General features: G+C 37.5%; 1 protein-coding gene across 2 annotated transcripts in view; it reads right to left on the bottom strand.

The window, feature by feature from the left end:
* The window catches only part of KDM7A (lysine demethylase 7A), an 81,526-nt gene that overhangs the window by 27,266 nt on the left and 29,359 nt on the right, over positions 1-24,901 (bottom strand). For both annotated transcript variants that reach the window (XM_057730707.1, XM_057730708.1), the window contains exons 2-8: positions 18,324-18,409; positions 12,319-12,436; positions 8,617-8,777; positions 6,572-6,713; positions 6,102-6,288; positions 4,737-4,899; positions 1,229-1,316 (exon numbers count right to left, since the gene is read on the bottom strand). In XM_057730707.1, coding sequence (XP_057586690.1) covers positions 1,229-1,316; positions 4,737-4,899; positions 6,102-6,288; positions 6,572-6,713; positions 8,617-8,777; positions 12,319-12,436; positions 18,324-18,409 — 945 coding nt within the window. The remainder of the gene's footprint in view (positions 1-1,228; positions 1,317-4,736; positions 4,900-6,101; positions 6,289-6,571; positions 6,714-8,616; positions 8,778-12,318; positions 12,437-18,323; positions 18,410-24,901) is intronic.

Below are 24,901 nucleotides of genomic sequence, written 5' to 3'. Positions count from 1 at the left end.
TTCTCTACTTGTGGTGAGAGGGAGCTACTCTTCATTGTGGTGTGTGGCCTCCTCATTGAGGTGGCTTCTCTTGTTGTGGCACACGGGCTCAATAGTCGTGGCGCACGGGCTTAGTTGCTCCGCGGCATGTGGGATCTTCCCGGAGCAGGGCTTGAACCCTGGTCGCCTGCATTGGTAAGTGGATTCTTAACCACTGTGCCACCTAGGAAGTCCCATGTAGCCTAGTTTTAACAGAAGGAGTTTTACAAGGGTGCCACTATAAAAAATACAACGCTGCATTAGAAACGAGCTCCTTGTGTTGGACAGCACTGCAACACCCACTAGCAGAGTTTTCTTCAGGCTCCACTAAGTATCCAAGCTCAGGACCACCCTTGGCAAGGGTCAAGGTGAGAAGACGGAAACCACAGCTCGCTACAGGGCGCATCGTCTGTGGGAGTCCTTGCAGAAGTCCCTACAGCCAGGAGCCATCTTTTCCCAGGGACAGCTCAGGTATAAAGAAACAAGATTCACACTTGGCAAGTGTGGGAGCTGCCCTGGCTTAAAGTTTCATGCCCCATAAGAGCCAGAATTTCTTGTAATAACTCCACAGACACATGGCTTCTGGGGTTCCCCACGGGCATGCCAAGTCACACGCGTTACACCCAGGAAAGCCCAAAGACGTGGCTTCCTACTTGGTATTTCTAGTTCTCCCAGTGCTGATGCAGTCTATCAATCAGGCATCATTTTAGCACAAGCAAAGTGGCCTACTAACAATCTTCTCTCATTAGACTACAGGGGAAGTTATTACAAAGGTCAAATTCTCATGCAGCAGGGGAAATAGCTGTTAATCCTTCACCGCAGCAAAATTAAAGCAGGTGTTTTGACAACAATCCTAACTTAGGGGGCTCGGCCCCAGTACATATGTCACACCTGAGTCTGACTGGATTTAGTTCAATTCCCTGGCTGTAAAAATAGCCAAAGGAGAGCCTAGCCATTTCCTTAAAATTTTGAAATTTGGGGAGATATCTCAAATTGAATAAATTCTTCTTTTTGTTTTAGATTAGAAAAGCATCAAGCATCCTGTCAAAATTTTAAGACAATACTTTTGTTAAAAGTTCCTAATAATTTCTCAGGGTCTATCTCCATAAGATCTCAATTAAGTATGTTGCTGAATTTATTTTTTTAACTTTTAGAACTAAGTCCTATTTAAGAAAGGACAAAAGATCCTTTAAATACTGATGACACAAACCTGAGCTGCATGCCAATGTTAAGGTTGTGCAGAAAGTTCCCCCCAAAAGCCATACAGTCCTGAGAAGTGAGCACAGCATGAATCCACCCTGAAATGGTTAAAAGTATATAAATCAGTGATTTTTCAATATTCAAACCACACAATGTGATATTTATCTGTTGTAAGAAACACAAAATAAAATCAGTTTACCTCATACTTCAGTGCTAGAGAAGCTAATGTTTGTTACCATCTAGAGATTCAATGATTCAAATATTTATTAAATGCCTATTACATGCCGGCCTCTGTGCTGTGTTTAAGATAAATGGATTGACTGAATTAGACAAAATTATGGTGCAGGATGGGTGAAAGTTTTTTGTGGTTGTTGCTGTTTTAGTTTTTTAGTTTAAAAGCACAATCTAACTTTAAAGATTTTACCCTGAGACAGGTCAAATCTAAGTTAGAGTGAGGCAAGCACGTTTTCTTTAATTGGACAATGGGATTGGCTGAGCGCTTGCCTCCCTAGTGTCCTCCTGAAACAAGTGCCTTTAGGGACCAAGCAGAGGAGGCTCAGTGGAACTCAACCCAGGACCTGCCTCTAAGAAAGAAAAGGTAAATCACCTGCATTTCATTAGGCAGGGTTATGGTCCTGCAAATATGAATGTTGACAATCAAAATGATATTGTCCCATAAAGTCAAAGTTTTCCCATAAAAATGTTTTCAAAGTGAGGCTCATTTCTAAGAGAGAATGCTAAACTTTTGAAAGAAACGTCTGTAGACAGAACATAAAGACTTCATATAAACATAAATACTTACATACACATGTTTGCATGTAAAATTCTTAAAATAGATCCCACTTTATACTTTTCATATTTTGATCCCTCATCGTGCTGTGACACAATACCAAAAAAACTCCCCCCCCCCAAGACTGGCTTTCAAGTGGTGACCATGTGTGTATTCAAAGGCACAAAGCCTCGAGCTTGAACCTGAGATCACAAATTTGAAGTCTATGTCAGCTTCAAATCCCGTAGAACAGTGGTTCTCCATGGAGGCAGTACCACCTGTAGAGAGTGATTTGGACAGTTTTGGGGGCTTTTTTTCTAACAGTGATCAGAAGGCACTACTGTCATTTTGTGAGTGGAAGCGAGGGATGCAACATCAGGAAAGTTCCACACAGTAAGAAGTTGTCCTGCATTTGTCAGGACTTTCACATTTCTGCTGGGCATTCAGATAAGCACAAAATCTGTTATTAACTGTCTGAGCCCAGAAACTGTAACTTGATCAATATGAAACAAGTATCTTTTGCATGGTTTTGGCACAATTTTCCAGGAATACAACTAGGTGGCCTGTAAATATCAGTTGCCAACTACCTTGGGGAAAAAAATCACACTCTCTCTAGAGTGGGTCTCACATGTGGTCCCCAGACCAGCAGCACCACCCTTAGCTGGGAACTTGTCAGAAATGCAAATTCTCAGGCCCACCCAGAGCTGCTGAATCAGAACTGCTGGAGTTAAGGCCCAGCACTCTGTGTTTTCATAAGCCCTCCAGGTGATTCTAGTGGTCAATGAAGTTTGAGGACCTTCAATCCACACCAACTCTACAGACTCTGAGCTACCAGTTTCCACACCTATACTGGTTCGATGGCCTGTGCATCCTCCTGGCTTCTGACGCTGCTGTGCCTGAGCAAGGACACTGTGAAATGGTATTTTGTTATAAATTACTTTTCATTTCTTCTTTATATTCTAATTAGGTCATTACATCAATGGGGGGAAATTACTGGTGCAGGAGGTTATATTGATGATAAATTTGAATTCAAGATTTTTGAAGCGGGCATAACAAAATATTTGTTATAAGAGGGAGCTTTGGGGGGCTTTAAGAGAAAGGCTTTAAGGGAGGCGCTTAGCCCATTCACAGTGATGATACTGATACGTATCCAGATTTATAAATTCTGGTAGTGCTAGGCATTTATTCATTCATTTATTCAACACATACTTTTTATTATATACTCCAGAGGCAAGGTAAGAAAGCAGGGCCTCTAACAGATTCTTGCAAACTGTGTAGCGATTAAGGTCACCCAAATGAGAAGAACACAATTCTCAAAACCACTGACCTAGAGAGTCCATACCCTGCATTCAGTCTTAAAATGACACACTCGATACCTATACTTGAGGCTACGGCTAAGACTGGTACTCAATCCCTTCCTAGGGTCCCTCAAAACAGACTCATTGCCTCCTAATTGTTCCAGGACAGCAGCCCAGATTCTTACAGCAGGCTTGGCCTTTGACCTCAATGCAGGGCTGACCAGTTAAAATTGAAGGGTATTTCACCAAAATTTTAAAATTTTATGCAAAGGACATTATCGAGAAAATGAAAAGACAACCCACAGAATGGGAGAAACTATTGCATATCATAATATCTGATAAGAGTCTAGTGTACAGAATATATAAAGAATGCTTACAAGTCAACAATAAGAAGACAACCCAACATAAAAATGGGCAAAAGATTTAAACAGACATTTCTCCAAAGAAGATATACAAATGGCCAATAGGAAAAATGCTCAGCATCATTACTCATTACAGAAATGCAAATTAAAACCACAATGAGACACCAGTACTTCACATTCACTAGAATGGCAAAAATAAAAAAAGCTAATTACAATGTTGGTGAGGATGTGGAGAAACTGGAATGCCTGTACATTGCTGGTGGGAATGTAACATGGTGCAGCCATTAAGAAAACAGTTTGGCAGTTCCTCAAAAAGTTAAACATCATTAAACCATATGACCCAGCAATGCCACTACTAGGTATGTAACCAAGGGAATGAAAACAAACCGCCACACGAAAACTTAACACACAAATGTTCAAAACAGCACTATTCATAATAGCTAAAAAGTGGAAACAACCAAATGTCCATCAACTGATGAAGGGATGAACGAAATGTGGTACATCCATGCAATGGAATATTATTTGGCCATAAAAAGCAGTGAAACATCAGTAAGTGCTACAACATGGATGAGCCCCGTAAGCATGAGGCTAACTAAAAGAAGCTCCATACAAAAGGGCACCCATTATATACGGAATGTCCCAAAGAGGCAAATCCACAGAGATCGAAAGTATACTAGTGGTTGCTAGGGGCTCAGAGGAGGGGGAATGTGGAGTGACTGCTAATTAGGATGGGGTTTCTTTTTGAGTGATGAAATGTTCTGGAGTTAGATAGGGGTAGGGTTGCGGAGCCCTGTTAATCTACTAAAAATCACTGAACTGTACACTTTAAAAGGATGAGTATTATGGTATGTGAATTTTTCTAAATAAAAATAAAAGTGAAGGGAAATGACATAAAACACAATGTCAAAACAAGTCCTAACTACAAGAGAAGCCCTCTAAGGGACAAAGAAGTGAAAAGTCTAAGATCAGAATCATCTCTCGGGCTATGCAAAGCTACTTTTCAAACACGTTAAAGTCAGTTTTCAATCAAAAGCTGACTCCATGGATGAGTATCCACTATGGGGAGCGGGAATGGGATTAAAACCTTACCTGTAGGAACAAATAAGGTATGTCCCTGCTTTACCACACATTTGTAGCATTTATCCACCTTATCTCCAAAGAACACTTCACTCTGGGTCACAGATGAACTCCAAGATTCATAGAGTGCCAAATTGTCATCTGTTGGCTTTATCAAATAAAAAACCTTCTCGCCCTAGGAGGAAGTAATCACACTATTTTTGAAAAAGGAAATGCCGTTCTTAGGATGGCCCATATTGATGTAATTTCCCAATACAATGTTCTAAATTAGATAATTATCAAGATTTTTTAGGCTCAAAAAGACATATTTCACATGCTTGATCAATAGCTCTTGCCCTTAATTAGCATCTTCAAAGGAGCTAAGTCTCCCCCTCTCAAATACAACAAGGGGTCAATAAAGCAGTGATGGAGAACTAGTTACAAGAGAGGAGGGGAAAGAATCACAAACATCCTACTGATCTCATTTTCAAGGTATAGAAGTAAATACATGTTAATAGGCCCCAGGTTACGGAGAGTCATCTCTACAAACTTTGCCCTTTCTCCTAAGACCTATAATAATACAATTATTTTAAAGACCTGCGAATAAACTTTCTTTAATGAATTAATCCTTTGCTTTCTCATGGAGGAAAGGAAGAGGAGCTCAAGGGCACAGCATCAAACATAGTCCAGAGCATTGCTGATGCACACGCATGTGATACAGATGAAGATCTGGTTCTAGATCAGCACTGTCCAAAAGAACTTCCGGTGACAATGGGAATGTTTTACAACTGTGCTATCCAATACAGTAGTTATAAGCCCTATGTGGCTACTGAGCACTTGAAATGCGGTTAGTGCCAATGAGGAACTGAATTTTAAATTACATTTAATTATTTAAATTTAGCCACATGTGCCAAGTGGCTACTGTACGGAATAGCACAGTTCTAGATAAAGCAAGGTGAATGTAAGCTCCCAAGGAGAATTTGTATTTTTATGGGCATTCCTGGCTTAACCAACTAGCTATCTTTAGCCTGACCTTAAGGTCAGAAGCAATTATTACTGTAATTTTGCTGCTTCTCAGGTATCTGACTCAGGGATTAATTGGTAATTGACTAGGGGGAAGAAGAAACAAACAGAGACAAAAGGCTAAAAGAGATTAACTTATAAGATGGGGGCAAAAAAAGGGAATCTATATAAATTAAGAATTCATGGCTCCTCCATTACTTGGGATTAAAAAAGAATCATGATGCTTCTTTAAGCATTTAAAACGAGAGCTCCCACTGAAAAAGTACAAAAAACTTCCCTCTTTACAAATGTTATTTATAGCAAATGAATATACCCGTGGAAAAATAAGACTGTATGTTTTTGTGATTAAGTGAACAAAGATATACCCAAGCTTACCCAGAGGACATGGTACCAAACTGAAGTCCCACCAAAGTCAATGTGGAAATCTGTGTAGCTGTCTTGAACTCCCATTAAGCAGTATTTCTGAACAAATGGCTTGGGAAAGACTGAATCATCTGGCCAATAATTTTCCACCCAGGAAAGTTTTCTGGCTATATCAGGAACCTCCACCAATTCAGACATCCTATAAAAAAACGAACACACACATAGACACACACCGACATCATGCAAATTAAAACTTCTTAAAATTGCATCTCCCATCTCAACCCCAACCAAGAAGGTAACTGGAACTCACGGCTAACAATAATACTTAAAGTCTGAGCGTCCCAAAGCAAAATTTACAACATAGCTATATCACTGAACCACTTCAGAAGTCACAACTCTGTTTCTTACTAAAATATATTCATCATTTAACTACATTTAGCTAACACTCAGAAGGCTAAACCAAAATGTCCAGAACTACTCACTTTGTATCGGAAAATTCAAGGCTGATCACATTTAACACTTTTGGTCTGTTAGGATTCATGAAGTATTTAACATAATTGTGAAGTGTCATTTTGCTGTCTGCCTGCCTTGCCACATCAATGACATCTATCACTTTGTCACCACCTGCAGAGAAAAATCATAGTCTCATTATGGGGCTTACGAGTTTCATCAATAGACGCCCTAAACAAAAAAAATTTTTTTTTAAATTTTTTTGGGGGTACACCAAGTTCAATCATCTGTTTTTATACACATATCCCCGTATTCCCTCCCTTCCTTGACTCCCCCCCAACAAAAATATTTTAAAGACGGTATTTACTTGGTATGATAATTAAACCATCTATAAAAACTATATAGCCTAGACAAAGATTCTTCCTATATCCTTACTTTTTAAGTCCAACTGGAACTTGTGAACAAAGGGATGACTTTTGAAAGAAAGTATAAAGTAAGACAGAGCTGCATAATTAACATTGAGTATAAAAATGTATTATGTTTACAAAGCTTTCTATACACCAATGATTTTTTGTGCAGTTCACAACAAAAAATGCATATTACATTGGTAGGTAAAAACTGTGCCACATGTTCTGGGTATTAATTCCTCATGCATAAAATGAGGGGACTGACTCTTCCCTTTCACTTCTTTAACACCTAAGATTCTGAGAAACCAGTCATTGAGGATTTAGTGAACAAATTAACCAGAACAAGTGCTGCTTGCCTGGAAGTGTATTCTCTTCTAATATTCTGTTTCAATACAAAGTGAGTGGTTAGGAAGCAAAAATGAGTTCATATCAGTGTCTGTGAAATGAGTTCTGAATTGGGATTAATTTACAATTTTCCTATAAAACCATGAGGTATTGCTTGCGCAACACTGCGTCATCTTAAAAAGCGTAGTTTTACAATGTCCTATAGGATAAGGTAAAATTCAAAATATGGCAATAATCTGAAATAGGAAACAAGTAAGTGCCATTTTCTTACTTTAATGTAACTTTATATAAGTTAAGAAAGTATTGCTAAATAGACTATTTTATACTTAGGAGGCAAAACAATTCTGTTAACTGAAGTGCTTTGCAGTACTAAAAAGTTAGGTATCAAGTAGTACGAATGTTTTTCCTACTTGTGTTACACCAGCCACTTACTTTACAGTGCTGTCCACTGCAAGCGGGTTTAGTGAAACCTCAGCCTCATCAACATCTATTTTGCCACATAATTCAAAACTAGCGGAATGTGAAGTCAGACAGTTTAATTGGGTTTCCTCAGTGAAACAATTATTGATGTCAACCAATGGGTCAATAAAGGGACAAGTTCTCAGGTACTCCATGCTCAGGAGATAACATACTGTAAAGAATAGACAATCTGAGTCCAGATCTAATCCTCAAATAACCTCTAGTTTGCTGACAAGGAATGAGATCTACACAGAGTCGGCTTTCTCTCTAAACACCCTGAGGAGGATGAAAAAAGTGACTGAGAATGCCAACAATATTGCAATAGATGAAGGGTCTTTCACCTTGTTTCTTGCACCTTTCTGGGCCTTAATCTAAAAAATTAAGTCCAGACATCATTAAATGGCAGTATCACCAAGTCATTGATATAAAAACAGGTTTGACAATAAGCTCCTCTTTTTCATGGCCTTTCTCTAGGCAGCAGGAGGTCACCAAAGCAGGATCCAGAAATCTTGCACCTGAATGCTGCTACGCAGGCCCAGGACCAATCCAATCTCCCAAAGCCTCCTTCCGCATATCTGTAAGCTACCCCTCCATAACAATTCTTCCTGAGCAAGCATCAGGAAAGTTGATGACAGTAACAAAGCAGCAACAGGATGAGGTGGACTCAATAAAAAATGTTCCTGTCTCTCTGAACGCAGGCCAAGAAAAAAAAGTTCTCAACAGAGGTGATACTGAATTTCACTTCTCCTGACCCAGAAACTGAACCAAATTAACATCTCTTCATTCAACTTTTAGTATTTTCTAGGATAATATCAATTTTACTTTTACCATGTTTTCCCAAGTAACTAAAGGAGTCAAGTTCGTACCTACATAACGTTCCACATCCATAACAGAAAAAGCAGGTGGAGGGAGCCTGAGTCCTAGGTCGTCTAATTTGGGGACCATAATAGGGACTTCGAATCCATGTTTCTCCAGGTATCTCTGTGTCAGCTGGCTGCCATGCATCTTCACAATGATTTCATCGGCACTGAGGAAAGCATAAGAGCAAAATGTCATCTTTGTTGATAAGTTTGGTTAAAAATACTCTAGTAATGGGTCAGTTCATATACTATGTTATTATCTATATCAGTGGTTCTCAATCTATCATACCTAATTCTCCTTTTTATAACAAATGTTTTATAAAGCCCCTTTTAGTATTCTAAAGTAAAAGTTATAGATAATTGCTTCAATACTACATATAATTGGAAAAATATGCATGTATTATATAAAATGCCTTAACTCTAACAAGAGAAAAAACAAATTAGTTTCTAGCAAAATATGTATTTCAATATGTAAATGTTCAGGTAAACAACAGTGGAAAAGACAATAGAATAACAGGATGCTTACAATTAATTGTAATGAGTGGTTGGATTTAAAAGAAGTAACAAGATCAGAAGCTACTCAACACAAGCTGTGGAGAAAACCAGACGAAAGAGGGAGGGGGTACAATAGAATAAAAGCTGGTTAGGAAAAGTAAAAACAGACCAGATTTCAACTGGCTATAAAATTCTACACAAACATTTGTTAGCCATTACAAAGTCCCAAGGGACATAGAACAATTCCTGTTCTCCTGCACACTGGAGGATGACTAGCATCCGTGGTCCCTACTCACTGAGACAATGTCCAAATGCCCCAGTTGAGAACTCCTGATTTAAAAGATCTGTTATGACCAATATTTAATGTTTTAATACGTAGTCACATTAAGCCACTAAAAAGGGTTGCTGAACCTCCAGCTGCCCTCTTTAATGATTAACACACATGCTGTAGGCGTTACACTTGTGTGGTCTGTCCCTTTTCACTGTCCCCTATCTAACCATAAATCAAAGATCTCTTTAAATGGGGATGTTCTAGATTTTATCTTCCAATTGCTCACAGAATGCAGCTGCTATACATTCAAAGTTAAGTGCAATATTTGCATCATAGGTTAAACACAACAGTTTCCATTTATACAATCAGATCTTAACAGTCTTGATGTCATCTGTAGCCTAGGTGTCAAGGAGAAGACAGGAGAAACTGGGTCTTTGAATCACTGAGCTCAGATCCTCCCACCTTCTCAATAACAGAAGGTCAGTTTAAGGACTAAAAAAATCGAGACAGACTTTTCTTGGATAGCCTTGTAAGTAGAGGGCTTAGAGCTCCTTCACCTGACTCACTGAATTCTGCACTGCCTTTTATTTTCCCCATAAGCATCCACAAGTGTTCCTTCTTCCCTAACCTCTGAGAATTTAACAACTCCTTAAACTCCAATGGAAGGGAGAATCTTAAATCACTTGTACTCCCTCATCTTAAATGTTTGCTATTTTACTTTCCCCCTCGCTGATCAAAAATATATAGGTACAAGTGCTTAAAAATACAAGCACATCATTACTTACAAGAGAAAAAAATTGGACACAAACTAAACATACACCATAGTGGGATGGTTAAGTAAATTATGGGATAAACACACACACACACGCACACTATTGCATACTACACAGCAGTTAAGGAGTGAGGTAAATTTGTGTATACATACAGAAAGATATCTATTAAATATAACAGTAAAAAAAAGCAAGTTGCACAACATATGCATAACATAACCCCATTTAATTTTTTTAAAGTAGATATATATATATATATACATCCATACACACAATTGTTTTAAAAGCTATTTATGTAAAAAAGGGTTTCAAAAGACTTTGTCTTAAAATGGGGGGGGACAGAGAGAGAGAATCCATTCACTCTATTTTATACATTTCTGTGTTAATCATATTGTGTGTGTAATTTAGTCAATTATTGTCACTCTACCATGGTTTTAAATGACGTGGAGGTTTATGGAGTTAAACAATATAAAATCAAAGGCCTTTAATTAATGGTAAGTACAGATGGTCACTTTGTGACCATCTCTGTAACCTGCTCACATTTGTGTTTAATACTTTGGCAGAGAAGCCACAGGAATCACTGGGCCAGGATTTTTTTTTTTTTTAATTTATTATTTTTTTGGGGGTACACCAAGTTCAATCATCTGTTTTTATACACATATTCCCATATTCCCTCCCTCCTTCGACTCCCCCCCCACCCTCCCTCGAGTCCCCCCCACCCTCCCCGTCCCAGTCCTCTAAGTCATCTTCCATCCTCAAGTTGAACTCCCTTTGTTATATAACAACTTCCCGCTGGCTATCTATTTTACATTTGGTAGTATCTATATGTCTGTGCTACTCTCTTGCTTCGTATCTGCTTCCCCTTCACCCCCCGCCCCCCCCAAACCTCGAGTTCTCCAGTCCATTCTCTGCATCTGCGTCCTTGTTCTTGTCTTGTCACTGAGTTCATCAGTACCATTTTTAGATTCCGTGTATGTGAGTTAGCATACAATATTTGTCTTTCTCTTTGGGCCAGGATTTTTAATACTACACTTTTGGGTTACAAACCTATTTTAAAAAATGAAAGCTATGGCTCCTCTCCCTGAAAAATTCACATTCACATGTCAACATGTCAATTGTTTATACAATTTCAGGAAACTCACAAGCCTCTCTGAAGCTAGCCCATATAGCCTAGCTAAAAACTCTGGCCCGTAGGCTCCAAATCAACGAAAATAAACAAACATTTCTCCAGTGACTCTGAAACTGATAAAGGAGAATATTTGAGAATAGGGCCTTTAGTATCACAAAAATCACGTGAAAATCACTGTGTTTCATATATGTTGGGTTTTTTTTTCTCCTCTCAGTGCCTAAAGGAGTCAACATCAGCTGTTTATTGGTTTCCGTTTAAGGGAGGGGAATGGCCAGGTATCCTAAAGACTATGAAGAAATAGCAAGGGTCATACAGTTACAAGATCCGAAATAATTCCCTAATAGGCTGCAGGTGATATTGTGATTGAAATTTAAATTGTGCTTCACCTTTTTAACAAGCCTGGATATGATCTTGTGTAAAAAGCCTATTAAGTATCATCACCTGAAACAGATGTCAGGCAGTGAGTAGGAAATGATCTAAATTAGCATGGTTAAATGCTGTATAATGCCTCTGACGTTCTTCGAGCCACAGATAACTCAAATACCTTCCATTATCTTTAAAAAAAAATCAAAAAGCCTAGTTCTGCTGCCACCAGAGGCTGAGCAATGGTTGTGGTGACTTCTGGCAGATGCAGGGTGGAGACAGATAGGAAAATAACATAAGAAAAAAAACAGAGAATGAAACTAGGAGTAGGTGAGGTGAAGATGAAAGAGAAGCAGCAGCTGTACAATATGAGGAACGAAGCACAGGAATAAGTGCCTCAGATGAGTGTGTTTCAAACTTTTTGGACTGGGACCTACAGTTAAATACATTTTTACACAGTAATCCAGTACAGGTACACATAACAAAGCTTCCATGAAACTATGCTTATTTACTTCTATTGCTTGCAATGTACCAATATTTTCTATTCTATTTTCGAAAAGTAAAAAGCTGATTGAGAACAATAATGGCTTGCAACCTGAAGTTGGAAAACGCTGCTTTAGATAATGTCACCTTATTAGGTAACATTCTTAAATGTTCTTTGGTCATAACAGGTTTCCTACCTTGGGAAGACTCGAGAACGTAATTCCTTTACAAAAGTTCTAGTTCCAGCCTGCACTGGTTTGGAACCATCATCAACTTCTGTGTAGTCATGCCTGTGCCAGTTCCTCCTCTTTTTCACTGGAGTTTTAGAAAATTAAAACAAGAAAGCATTTTTGTAACTGGTGGTACTATGTACCTTCTAATAGTTATAGTCTATATAATCAGAAAAAACAATTGTCAAGTACAATAATACTCACATTTTCTAATGCATTTCTAAGGCTGAAGAAGTAAAATTTACTTTATGTAATGCTGCAATTACAGGCAATCAATTGTGGGTTTTTAAAACTATTTCAAAAATGATTTTAAAATTAAATCGAGGAATTCAAAGTAGCAGATTAAGCCTTTTATAACATCCACAGTCACACATACATAGTGCCCCACAACTATTTAAAACCATGATTGTCACTGGAACATTAAGTCATAGTTTGATTTTCATGGATCATCCTCTCAGCACAGGGCCTTTTGTCCCACGTCGGAAATCTATTTTAACCGCAGTTTCCTTCTCTTTTATATCAAGATTTATTCCCAAAATAATCATGGTTTACACTGACACAAAGAATAGCAGGTGATTGCATTATAATGAAAGGAGGACAAGTGAGATGACAGAATAAACAAGCTATGGTTAGTTCTAACGCTCAGATCCCATGCTTCTACAGCTCTGGGAGGCTACAATCCTGAACAGGCACAGGTGCAACCAAAATCAGGACACTTGGCTTTGATGCCTAGTTTAGTCATAACTTACTCTGCAACCTCGGGCAAATCACTTAACATGTGTGGGTCCGGTTTCCTCAATGTGGAAATGAAGGGGATGCAGTTTTTCATACTGTGTTGAAGAACCCTTAATAAAAGGGAAGATGGGAGAAGAGGCTGAGGTAGGAGCTCTGGACCTCATTCCTCCTTCCTCCAGGGTGGCACCACCTACATATCTTTTGCGTGGTATCAATGTAAGATTTCAGTTTTACATCCTTTTTTTTTTTAAAGTTTGAAAATTCTGGGACATGTACTGATGTCTGTAACCTACTTAGAATGAATCAAAAAATAAGGATGGGACTTCCTAGGTGGCGCAGTGGTAAAGAATCTAATGCAGGGGACTCAGGTTCGAGCCCTGCCCTGGGAAGATTCCACATGCCACAGAGCAACAAAGCTCGTGCGCCACAACTACTGAGCCTGTGCTCTAGAGCCCGTGAGCCACAACTACTGGGTCCATGTGCCACAACTATTGAAGCCCACGCGCCTAGGGCCCATGCTCCACAACAAGAGAAGCTACTACAACGAGGAGCCTGCGCACCACAGTGAAGAGTAGGCCCCTCTCGCAGCAACTAGAGAAAGCCCGTGTGCAGCAACGAAGACCCAACGCAGCCAATAAATAAATTAAATAAATAAATTTATAATAAAAAAGGGTGGATAGATACATGGATAGACAGTGGGACAGTTACACAGAGAGATACGAGATAAAGCAAGTAAGGTAAAAATGTTAATAGTGGAATCCAGATGGTGGGTTTAGAAGTACTCACTATAAATTTCTTTCAACTTTTCCTGTATGTTTGAACACGTTCATAATAAAACCTTGAGGGAAGGACACAATTCTATGAATCTAAGTCATTTCAAATCCTTCACCTTATAAAGTTCGTAATAACAATGCTGGATCCTCACATGGATAAGAAGTCACACTAAATAATTAATAGGGGTGGAGATCAGGCTTATTCATATCTAAGTGGGGAGGGTTGGGAGGGAATGAATTGGGAGATTGGGACACCAAATTGTACACTCTAAATATATGCAGTTTATTGTAAAAACAAACAAATAAATAAATAAATTTTTAAAAAAGATTCCCAAGTCATTTATGGCAGTCAGACCCTCAATATGGAAGAAAATAAATCCCATTTTTAAAAAATCTCATGGAAAAAACTGACAATCATTAAACAACCTTCCTAGAAAATACCATTAAGACGTCCTTTGTGTGTTATTTTTTTCTTCTCACTTAAAATCACTTCTAAAATTCAAGGGTATTTCATTCCAGGCTTCTTTCCTACACATACATAAACATACATGACCGCATTTTATTTTCAATTGGGACCATGATGTGTATCCTGCTTACCTTTCTTATCATGGGCATTTTCTCCTTATCAAATATTCAAAAACAATTTAAAGGCAGCCTAGAACTTTAAGATGTAAATGTAGATGCATCTTTAAACAAAGATGAAATATTCAATATTTATATGCATAAATCTGTTTCTTGCCACATACTGCAAAACTGCCTCCAGAAAAGTGGTAGGCAACTCACATTCTTACTAAGATATGTTTTTTGGTGGAACAGATTAGAATTAAAACAGATTTGGAATTGGACAGCTATGGGTTCAAACTCCAGCTCTGCCAAATAGCTACATTAAAGACCTAGTAAGATAACTTTTCTCACATCAAGGTGTTACAAATATCAAAGGAGATAACATAGGTCTAGTCCTTCTTAGCACAGGGCCTGGGGCAACCAATAAGCTGCCAATTACTTTTTCTTTTTAAATGTACTGACTTGCAGGATGTTAACAGAAGGCTACACTGTCCTGTTGGGCCAACATCCTTAACACATAAAATCAGCCACTGCAAGAGCTGACTGAATTTCCTAAAGGAAGGAGACCAGTGAAAGAATATTTTAATAGTGGGCATAGGGAAAGGAGAGAGATGTTTTGAGTTTAGATTGCATGTGCCTGAGGAGCACCGAGAATATGTGTTTAAGTATCGGGCTGGTTTTTTTGACACTGGACCTCGAACAGAGTTCTCAATTCCCATTAAGAGGGTAAAGTCTAAGATCACCATATTCATGGATATTATATTGTCGAAATGGTATCTGTAGTAAGGACTCCTGGGGAACTCTGAAAGAAACAGGAAGTCCTTGGTGGCAAGCAAGAGAGGCTTAAGAGCGGAGAGAAAGGGACCAAAAGGGATTACCCAAATTAGGGGTGGGGGTGGGGGTGAAGGGTGGGGCAGCTGAGCCTTAAATCAAGATAAAACAGATTGCTGGACCTTGGGCCTTTTCCTTAAGGGTACTTAGAGTTGGACTTTTGCCCAGAAGACAGCCAGTGCCTGATTTTCTGTTATTCAAGGATGAGAAGCATATGAAGAGGCAGGTAACAGTCAAGCTTCTCTCTGATGCATTGTTGTTCAAAGTGCAGGCCGTGATCCATTATGGATTGTGAAATCAATTTAGTGAGCATGACAAGCTTTTAAAAAAATTAAATCACATAGGAAAACACAAAATAGAGTACATGACGTGTAGTAGTGTTTTTTTTTAAAGTATTTTTTAAAGCTTTTTAAAATTATTTATTTATTTTTATTATTTATTTTGGCTCCACTGGGTCTTAGTTGCAGCACACAGGATCTTCGCTGCAGCATGTGGGATCTTTTAGTTGTGGCATTTGGACTTCTTAGCTGAGGCATTCAGACGCTAGGTGCAGATTCCTTAGTTGTAGCATGCGGACTCCTTAGTTGTGGCATGTGGACCCCTTAATTGTGGCACACGGACTTCCTAGTTGGGGCATGCAAACTCTTAGTTGCGGCATGCATATGGGATCTAGTTCCCTGACCAGGGATTGAACCCAGGCCCCCTGCACTGGAAGCACGGAGTTTCACCCAATGGACCACCAAGGAAGTCCCCTAAAGATTTTTTTTTTCTTTTGATGTGGACCATTTTTAAAGTCTTTATTGAATTTGTTACAATTCGCTTCTATTTTATGTTTTGGTTTTTTGAGCTCGAGGCATGTGGGATCTTAGCTCCCCAACCAGGGACCAAACCCTCACCCTCTGCATTGGAAGGCGAAGTCTTAACCACCAGACCACCAAGCAAGTCCCTGTAGCAGTGTTTTAAACACTGCATTATTCTAATTCATAGTAACCCCTTTAACATTTCACAGAAATTAAATTCAAATTATTTCATTTGGTGGTTATTTACTTAAATTCTAAATTGAAACTTACATTTTAGTTCTGCTTCCCTTCTTGACATAATAACCCAGTATTATTTATTTCCTCAAAGAATTACACTTGGTCAATAATTACTTCAAGTTATACACTACATACTTCAGTGCTACACAAAATAAGAACCTTTAAAAACATATCAACAAATTAGTCAATTACACATGTAACAATTCTACTAACTTGCTAACCTCAAATTTTCTACTGCCTAACAAAAAGGATTATCTGTATTTTACAAAAAAATATTTTAATACATTCATATAGCTTATGCTAAATCTCTTAGAAAATAGGTAAATTATTAATATTTCTAACAAAACAGATAAGCAGTCAGTTGCAGTAAGTCCCTTTTGAAAAATCACTTGCCCATAACCTCAAAACAAATTTTCTATTTTAAAAAAGTACTAGGAAAAAAGCCTCATTCAAAATAAAGAGGTTGTTGGGCTTCCTAGGTGGCACAGTGGTTAAGAATCCGCCTGCCAATTCAGGGGACACAGGTTCGATCCCTGCTCCAGGAAGATCCCACATGCTCACGGAGCAACTAAGCCCGTGTGCCAAAAAAAATAATAATAAAGTGTACAGTTCAATGGTTTTTAAAAAACAAAAAAACAAAATAAAGAGGTTGTATAGGTTACCTACATCTGACTCAAGTGTGTATCAAGGTATGTTCGGGAAAAGTCCAGTTCTAAAATGATTAAGTTTACAGGTTTTCTCTTTAATTTTATGAACACAAAAACACTAGCATGCAGTCTACATTTTTAAGAAAAGTTATAATATAATCCAAAGCCTTTAAAATCTCTTCTCTACTCTCACATTTGTATGACAATTAATATTCCCATCTATTCTTCTGAAACATTTGTAAAAGGCTGACAACAATGTCGCTTTGTACATGTTGCTGGTATACTCCAGAGGACTTGTGAGCTTCCCTACCCGTGCCCCTGTCCCTAAGAAAGAAGAGTGCGGGCAGAGACTTGGTCTGGCCTCTGCCCCCCTCAGGACGGGAACTGTTGGGAAGCTGCTTCCATCACAGAGGATACCTGGGCAGGACTCTAGGCCTAATTCAGACAAAAGAAGTGGTACGTTAGCACATCAGTGCCCTAATTTTCTCCTAAAAGTATAATGCATGTGTGTGCATTAAAGTCTTATCCTGTACTGTACACTGTCCCAAATCGTACTGGAAGATCTTTTCTTCTTCCAGTTTTACTGTGATATGATTGACCTACAGCACTGAATAAGTTAAGTTATACAGCATAATGATTTGACTGACATATGTCATGAAATCACCACAATAAGTTTAGTGAACATTCATCACCTCGTGTAGATACAAAATAAACAAAATAGAAAAAAAAATTTTCTCCTGTGATGAGGACTCTTATGATCCACTTTCTTAACAACTTTCACAAAGAATACACAGCAGCGTTAATCATATTCATCATGTTGTACATCTCTGGTACTTATTTATCTTATAACTGGAAGTTTGTACCTTTTGGCCACCTTTATCAAAACCCCCTCCTTGCACCCCTGCCTCTGGTAACCACAAATCTGACCTCTTTTTCTGTGAGTCTGTTTGTCTTTGAAACATAAATGACAAACAACACTATGTTAGTTCCTAGCACACAACATAGTGATTCAATATTTCTATACATTTAAAAATGACCACAAGTCTAGTTACCATTCTTTTTTTTTTTAATTTATAGAGATAAAAACATCCAGAATGAGAAAAATTTTACTTTATTGCACTTCTCAAATTGAAAGGTCTGAAAAAATACATTTGAGTTTAGGGGCTTTGCACTGCCAATTAAGAACCATGGTATTTTTTTCAATTAATGTTTTGACTTGTTTATATGTTCTTTAGTAATTCAAACAAAAACTGTATTCTCAATATTTTCAGAAAAATCTTCCTTATAGTTCTTGGTGGGTATAACTAGTCAGAGTATCATTAAAGTGCTGTCATGTACATATTAATTTCTAAACTTCTATTTTTATTTAAGCTTCTAGTACTTACTCAAGGAGGAACCATGTAGAACTGCACAGTTGGGACAGTGATATAGGTCAATGTCAACAGCATGATGTTCTTCTACTCCAACACAGCTAAGATAAAGGAAAATAAAGCCAATATGTAAATAAGGTGAACATTTTTACTTAACTATAATAGATTGGTTAGAATTTAGCTGAGAAATGCACAACAATCTCACCAACAAATTTTGTAGAGCACAGAAACACATGCAAAAATAAATTTTATTCTCTTACTTACATACTTGCCGAATAACTGTGGTGGTGAACACATGAGAAGTGATTCACTACTAGCAGCAGTAGAGATATCATAAGTAACATAATTACAAACCATAACCTCCTCAACCTTTACGTAAATACTACCTGTTATGGACTAACTGTTTGTGTCCCTCCAAAATTCACATACTTAAGTTATAAACCCCTGTGTGGCTGTATTTGGAGATACGGCCTCTAAGGAAGTAATTAAGGTTAAATGCGGTCATAAGGATGGGGGCCTTAGTCCCACAGGATTAGTGTCCCTATAAGAAGAGATACTGGAGAGCTCACATACCCTCTCTCTCCTGTCTCTTCTCTCTTCCTCTCCTTCTCTCCTCCCTGAGCAGACTAAAACACCATCTAACTTTAAAATATGGCTGTCATCAGCCAAAGGTGATTAGTAAGTTTGGGAACATTACTGACATGGTAAGAGCACTGAGTCTTAACAGTTCTGCTTTAGGTCTCATATCCCTAATTAACCAGTTGAATTAGTTTGAGGCACTGTATCTGAAATACTCTATTCCATGGAGTACATAGCAGTAGCACTTAAATAAAAATAAAGATTAAGGGAAACAACTAAGAACTGAAAAAACTATACAGTGACATCTTGAAAACAGGAGTAGTTCATCAAAGAAAGACCACAGCAGCTTTGTTCACTTCCCAAGTAACTTATTAGGGTAAAATTTTATACATGTTTGTACTCCCAGAAAGTTTCAGAACAGAAACACAACCACAACTAGTACTTGAAAAAGAAGCAAAGCAGAACTAACACAGAATTTTGGGACATTGATTGACACGTGTAACAGTGGAAGAGAAAATTAGAGAAATGGATGACGGTCACATTACTCAGAATGTGGTAGACAGAATAAGATGGTGGGAAATACAAACAAGACTGTAAGAACCATAAAGGATAAAATGAAAAGGTGTAACATACATTTAACCAGAGCCTCAGAAGGTAAAGACTGAATAGGGGCAGAAGCAATATCATGAGCTAACAGCCAAAAATTTGCAGAGAAATAATAAAAGACACCAATCTCCAGATTTAAGAAACCCAACACACACCAAGCAGCATGAATAAAATGTCTACATCTAATCACATCATAGTAAAACTGCGGAAAACCAAAGTCAGAAAATTTCAAAGCCATAAGAAGGAAAAAAGCACACATTTTTTTTGCAAGGATTAGAGAACTTCTCAAAGCAATAATGGAAACTAGAACACATGAGAATACCTTACATGTGCTTAAAGAAAATATCTGCTAACCTAAAATATCTATTAATCTAGCATTCAATATTCCGTCAAAATGTAGTTCAAGAAGGAGGGGAGAAAAGAAATTGTACAACCAAAAACTGAGCGTTCACCTCCAGCCAAGCCACAGTAAAGAAAATGCCAACGGATGTTCCTCTGGCAGAAGGAAGATGATCACAGAGAGGTCTGGGATGCAAGAAAAAACGGAAAAGCAGAGTAATAAATATGAGGGTAAATTTATATGAACACTGACTACATAAATAATGTCATGTGAGGTTTAAACATATACATATATAAAGAACTAAAAGACATGACAATAGCAGCATTAGAGTCAGGAGAGGACAAATGGAGTTACAGGGTCGCAAGGCACTTATACTAGAAGGAAAGGGAAGGTAATGATTAATGTTAGACTTCAATAATAATAAGTTGAGGATCCCTATTATAATTTCTTGGGAGACAACTAAAAGAACAGAAACAGAGAGCGTACCTCCCCAACTAGTTGGGGGGGAGAGGTGTGATTTAAAAAAGGAGGGGAAGAAAAAGAGAAAAAGAAACAAACAGACCAAAATAAGGTATAAATTCAAATATATCAGTAATATATTGTATGCAAATGGACCAAATGCTCAAGTTAAAAAACAGATTATATGGCTGGACTTAAACAATACAATTTGCTGGTTATAAGAGACATAAAACAAGGATACAGAAAGACTGAAAGTAATAGGACAGGCAAATAAATACCACAAAAATAGTAATCAAAAGAAAGTACAGCTATATTAAGCAACACAGACTCTAAAGCAAAAAATATGAGATAAACATGTTCACTTTATAATGATAAAAATTTCAATTCACCAGGAGGACATAACAGTAGTGAAGATTTTGACAATTCTCTCAGTATCTGATAGAATAAGCAGGCAAAATCTATGAAACATATAAGATTTCAACTACAGGATTAAAAAAACATGGCCCAATGAACATTTATAGAATCCTACACCCAACATCCACAGAACACACACATTTCTTCTCAAGTACACATGGACCATTCGTAACAGGCGACCACACACTGGGCCACAATCAAATGTGGAGGTCCGAAATCAGAAATTCTTTGGCCACAGTTCAACTAAGATAGAAAGTAATGACAGAAAGTTAACCAGAAAATCTTTCATGTGTAGAAATTAAGAAATAATATTCTAAATAACCTGAGTCAAAAGATAAATCATAATAAAACTCTAAAAAATATTTTGAGGGACTTCCTAGGTGGCGCAATGGGTAAGAATCCGCCTGCCAATGAAGGGGACACGGATTCGAGCCCTGCCCCAGGAAGATACCACATGCCACAGAGCAACTAAGCCCATGTGCCACAACTATTGAGCCCATGTGCCACAACTACTGAAGCCCACACGCCTGGAGCCCATGCTCTGCAATAAGAGAGGACACCACAATAAGAAGCCCGCGCACCACAATGTAGAGTAGCCCCTGCTCGCCGCAACGAGAGAAAGCCCGTGAGCAGCATCGAAGACCCAACACAGCCAATTAAATAAATAAATTTATTTATTTATTTATTTATTTAAAAAAATATTTTGAGCTAAACACTAATGAAAATACTACATAACAAAACTAGCCAAATGCAGAACTTGTAAACAGAAATGTATAGCTTTAAATGCATGTATTAGAGAAAAAAGAGGCTAACACTAATGAATAAACATCTACCTCAAAAAGTTACAGAATAGTAAAATAAACCTGAAAAAATATAGACAGAAGGAAAACTAAAAGAGCAGAACTGATGACACAGAAAACAAACATACAATAGAGCACTGAAGCCAAAAATTGATTCTTTGAAAAGACATAAAATTGGCAACCTCTAGCAAGCTTAAGAAAAATGAAATAAAACATAAATAACCAATGGTAGGAATGAAGAGGGAGAAAACTATAGATTCTATAGACACTAAATGTAAAAGAGGGTATTTATGAACGATTGTATGCTAAGAGATTAGAAAATATAGATAAGACAGCCAAACCTCAGTCAGAAAGAAAAAAAAATACTTGAATAGTCCAAAAATTGCTATTTATAATATTAAAAATTATCCCTCCACCCCCCCCCAAAAAATATCCCAGGCCCAGATGGTCTCACAAGCAAGTTCTAACAAATATTAAAGGAATAAATAATTCCAATATTATATAAAATTTGCACCAACAAGTAGGAAAAAAAAGACTTACTTCCTAACTCATTTTATGATAGCATGACCTTCATATTAAAACTTGGAAAGGATGATACAAGAAAGGAAAATTATAAGCCACTCTCATTTGTGAGCAAAGATTTAAATATCAAGTTTGGTCTATCACAGGAATGCAAGGTGGTTTTAACACTAAAAAATTTAATCTGTGAAATCTGCCACATTAACAGATTAAAAGAAAAAGCCATAAGACCACTTAAAAAGAAACAGGACAAGTATTTGATAAAATTCAACATTTACATGTGATTAAAAAGCAAACAACACTCCTTAGAAAATTAAGACTACAAGGATACTTTCAAAATCTGGCAAAGGGTACTTATAAAACTCCTATGCAAATAACATGAAAGTAGTCTCTTTGAGATAAGAACAAGACAAGAATGCCTGATGTTCCCACTTCTAATGAAAGTTATCCTGATGTAGTAAAATAAGAAAAAGAATTAAAGGGTATAGGGATTGGAAAAGTAAAAACAAAGCTGTCATTGAAAATGCTGTGGTTACACACAAAGAAAATGAAAAAGAATCTATAAATTATAAAAATCAATAAAAAGGTTACTAGATACAATATCAGCACATAAAAGTAATCATATATCCATATACCAAAAATATAAAGCTAAAAAATGAAATAAAACACCATGTACAACTGCAGAAAAAATGTCAAGTATGCTGGAATTTAACAAAAGCTATTTCAGACCCCTTTAAGGAGATTTATAACACATTATTAAGAGACTTTAAAGAAGACCTAAATAAATGGAGATATACATCGTGATCATGGATTTGAAGTTCAATACGTAAAGATACTAATTCTCCTCAAACTGATTTATAGATTCAATTTAATCCCAAACAAAATTTGTGGAACCTGACAAGCTGATCCTAAAACTGATATGGAGGGCTTCCTAGGTGGCGCAGTGGTTGAGAATCCGCCTGCCAAGGCAGGGGACACGGGTTCGATCCCTGCTCCAGGAAGATCCCACATGCCGCGGAGCAACTAAGCCCGTGTGCCCCACAACTACTGAGCCTGCGCTTTAGAGCCTGTGAGCCACAACTATTGAGCCCATGTGCTGCAACTACTGAAGTCCACGCACCTAGAGCCCGTGCTCCACAACAAGAAGCCACGGCAATGAGCCTGCGCACCACAGCAAAGAGTAGCCCCCACTCACAGCAACTAAAAAGAAAGCCCGCGCACAGCAAAAAAAAAGACCCAACACAGCCAATAAATAAATAAATTTATAAAAAAAAATAAAACTGATATGGAAACATAAAGAGCCAAAAATACGTAAGGCATTCTTGGGGAAAAAACCCCAGCAAACTCTCTACCAGGTATCTAGACCTATTTTAAAGTTACAGCGATGAAGGTAATACAAAACTGATGCAAGAGCCCCCAAACAGACCCACGCACATGTGGACACATGTACAGGAAGCAGTGCAAAGCATGCAGCAAGGACACACTTTTTTGTAGGAAGTCCTGAGACACCATTTACATAGCTGTAAGGGTTCAAAATGAAATTAGACACCTATCTCACAACATAAAAATGTATTCCAAAATAAGTTAAAAACACACATGAAAACACACATGAAAGGAAAACTACAAAGGTCATATAACATAAAATGAAAATATCTTTATGACTTTGTGGTAGGAAGCATTGTCAATCAAAACATAAAATGTACTATCCACAAGGGGAAAAACTGGTAACTTTAATTATACTAAAATACAGTTCATCAAACTATAAAGAATAAAAGGATAAGCCAGAGTGGGAGAAGACATTACAACAGAGATAACCACCAAAGGAATTGTACCCATAGTATAATAAACTCCTACAAATCAATAAGGAAGAAAGGAAGGAAGGTAGGGAGACCCAATTAAAAAATGAACAAAAGATGTGACTAGGCACACAATAAAAGGAAATCCAAGTGACTGATATACACATGAAAATGCATGTAATCTCACAAATAACTGGAGGAATGCCAACTAAAACCACAATATACTCATCATATTGGCTAAAACTAAAGTCTACTGATACCAAATGCTGAAGATGATGTGGAGCAATGGAAAGTCATATACCACTGGCTGGAGTAAATTTGGTACAGCCATTATGGAAAACAATTTTGTAAAAGAACTGAAGAATCCTATATTCTATGACCAAACAGTTCCTCTTTTAGGTACAAACACCTTAGAGAAACTCATGCACGTGTGCACAAGGACACAATGCAGGAAAGGTTATGGGATCATTATTTCTAATAGCCCATCAACAGTAAAATGCATAAACTACAGTATATTCTCACAATGGAATTCTGCACAGAACAGAAACTCAAGAAGTCAACTTGACACTTCTAGAAACTTGTGGTTTGTCTTACCATACCTTGACTTTGGCCACATTCCTTACGCTTAAAAAGTGATGGTTACACCAAAAGAATTATTGAGAAAAAAGTGTTAGATATATCCTGGAAAACCTAAACCAGCATATATCATAAACATATATGAATACCTAACATACCTATATAGGGTGATTCCCAGAAAGCTTAGGTAAGAGAGGGAAGACAGCAACATTCCAATTAATCAAGAACACTTCAGGCAAAACTTGGCTAATGATCCTCAAAGATCCACGGTTCCTCTCTCCCGCTTCTACTCGTCACTTCCACATTCACCCTATATACTCTCTTTTACTAAAATGTCAGTGATACCTTCAGGTTTTGACCAATTCTAATTAACTGGCAAAGCATTTATAGCTTATATTTATTAAAAAATTTCAGAACAATGGTAAATTAGTAAAAACAATAAATCTGATGAATTAGTAAATCTGAAAAATAATGCTTTACATTAATCACATAAAATATCATTTT

Source organism: Hippopotamus amphibius, chromosome 4, assembly GCF_030028045.1.
Source record: "Hippopotamus amphibius kiboko isolate mHipAmp2 chromosome 4, mHipAmp2.hap2, whole genome shotgun sequence".
NCBI classification, from domain to species: domain Eukaryota; kingdom Metazoa; phylum Chordata; class Mammalia; order Artiodactyla; family Hippopotamidae; genus Hippopotamus; species Hippopotamus amphibius.
Note: the sequence above shows the minus strand (reverse complement) of the source record. Positions and strands in the feature narration are given on the sequence as shown.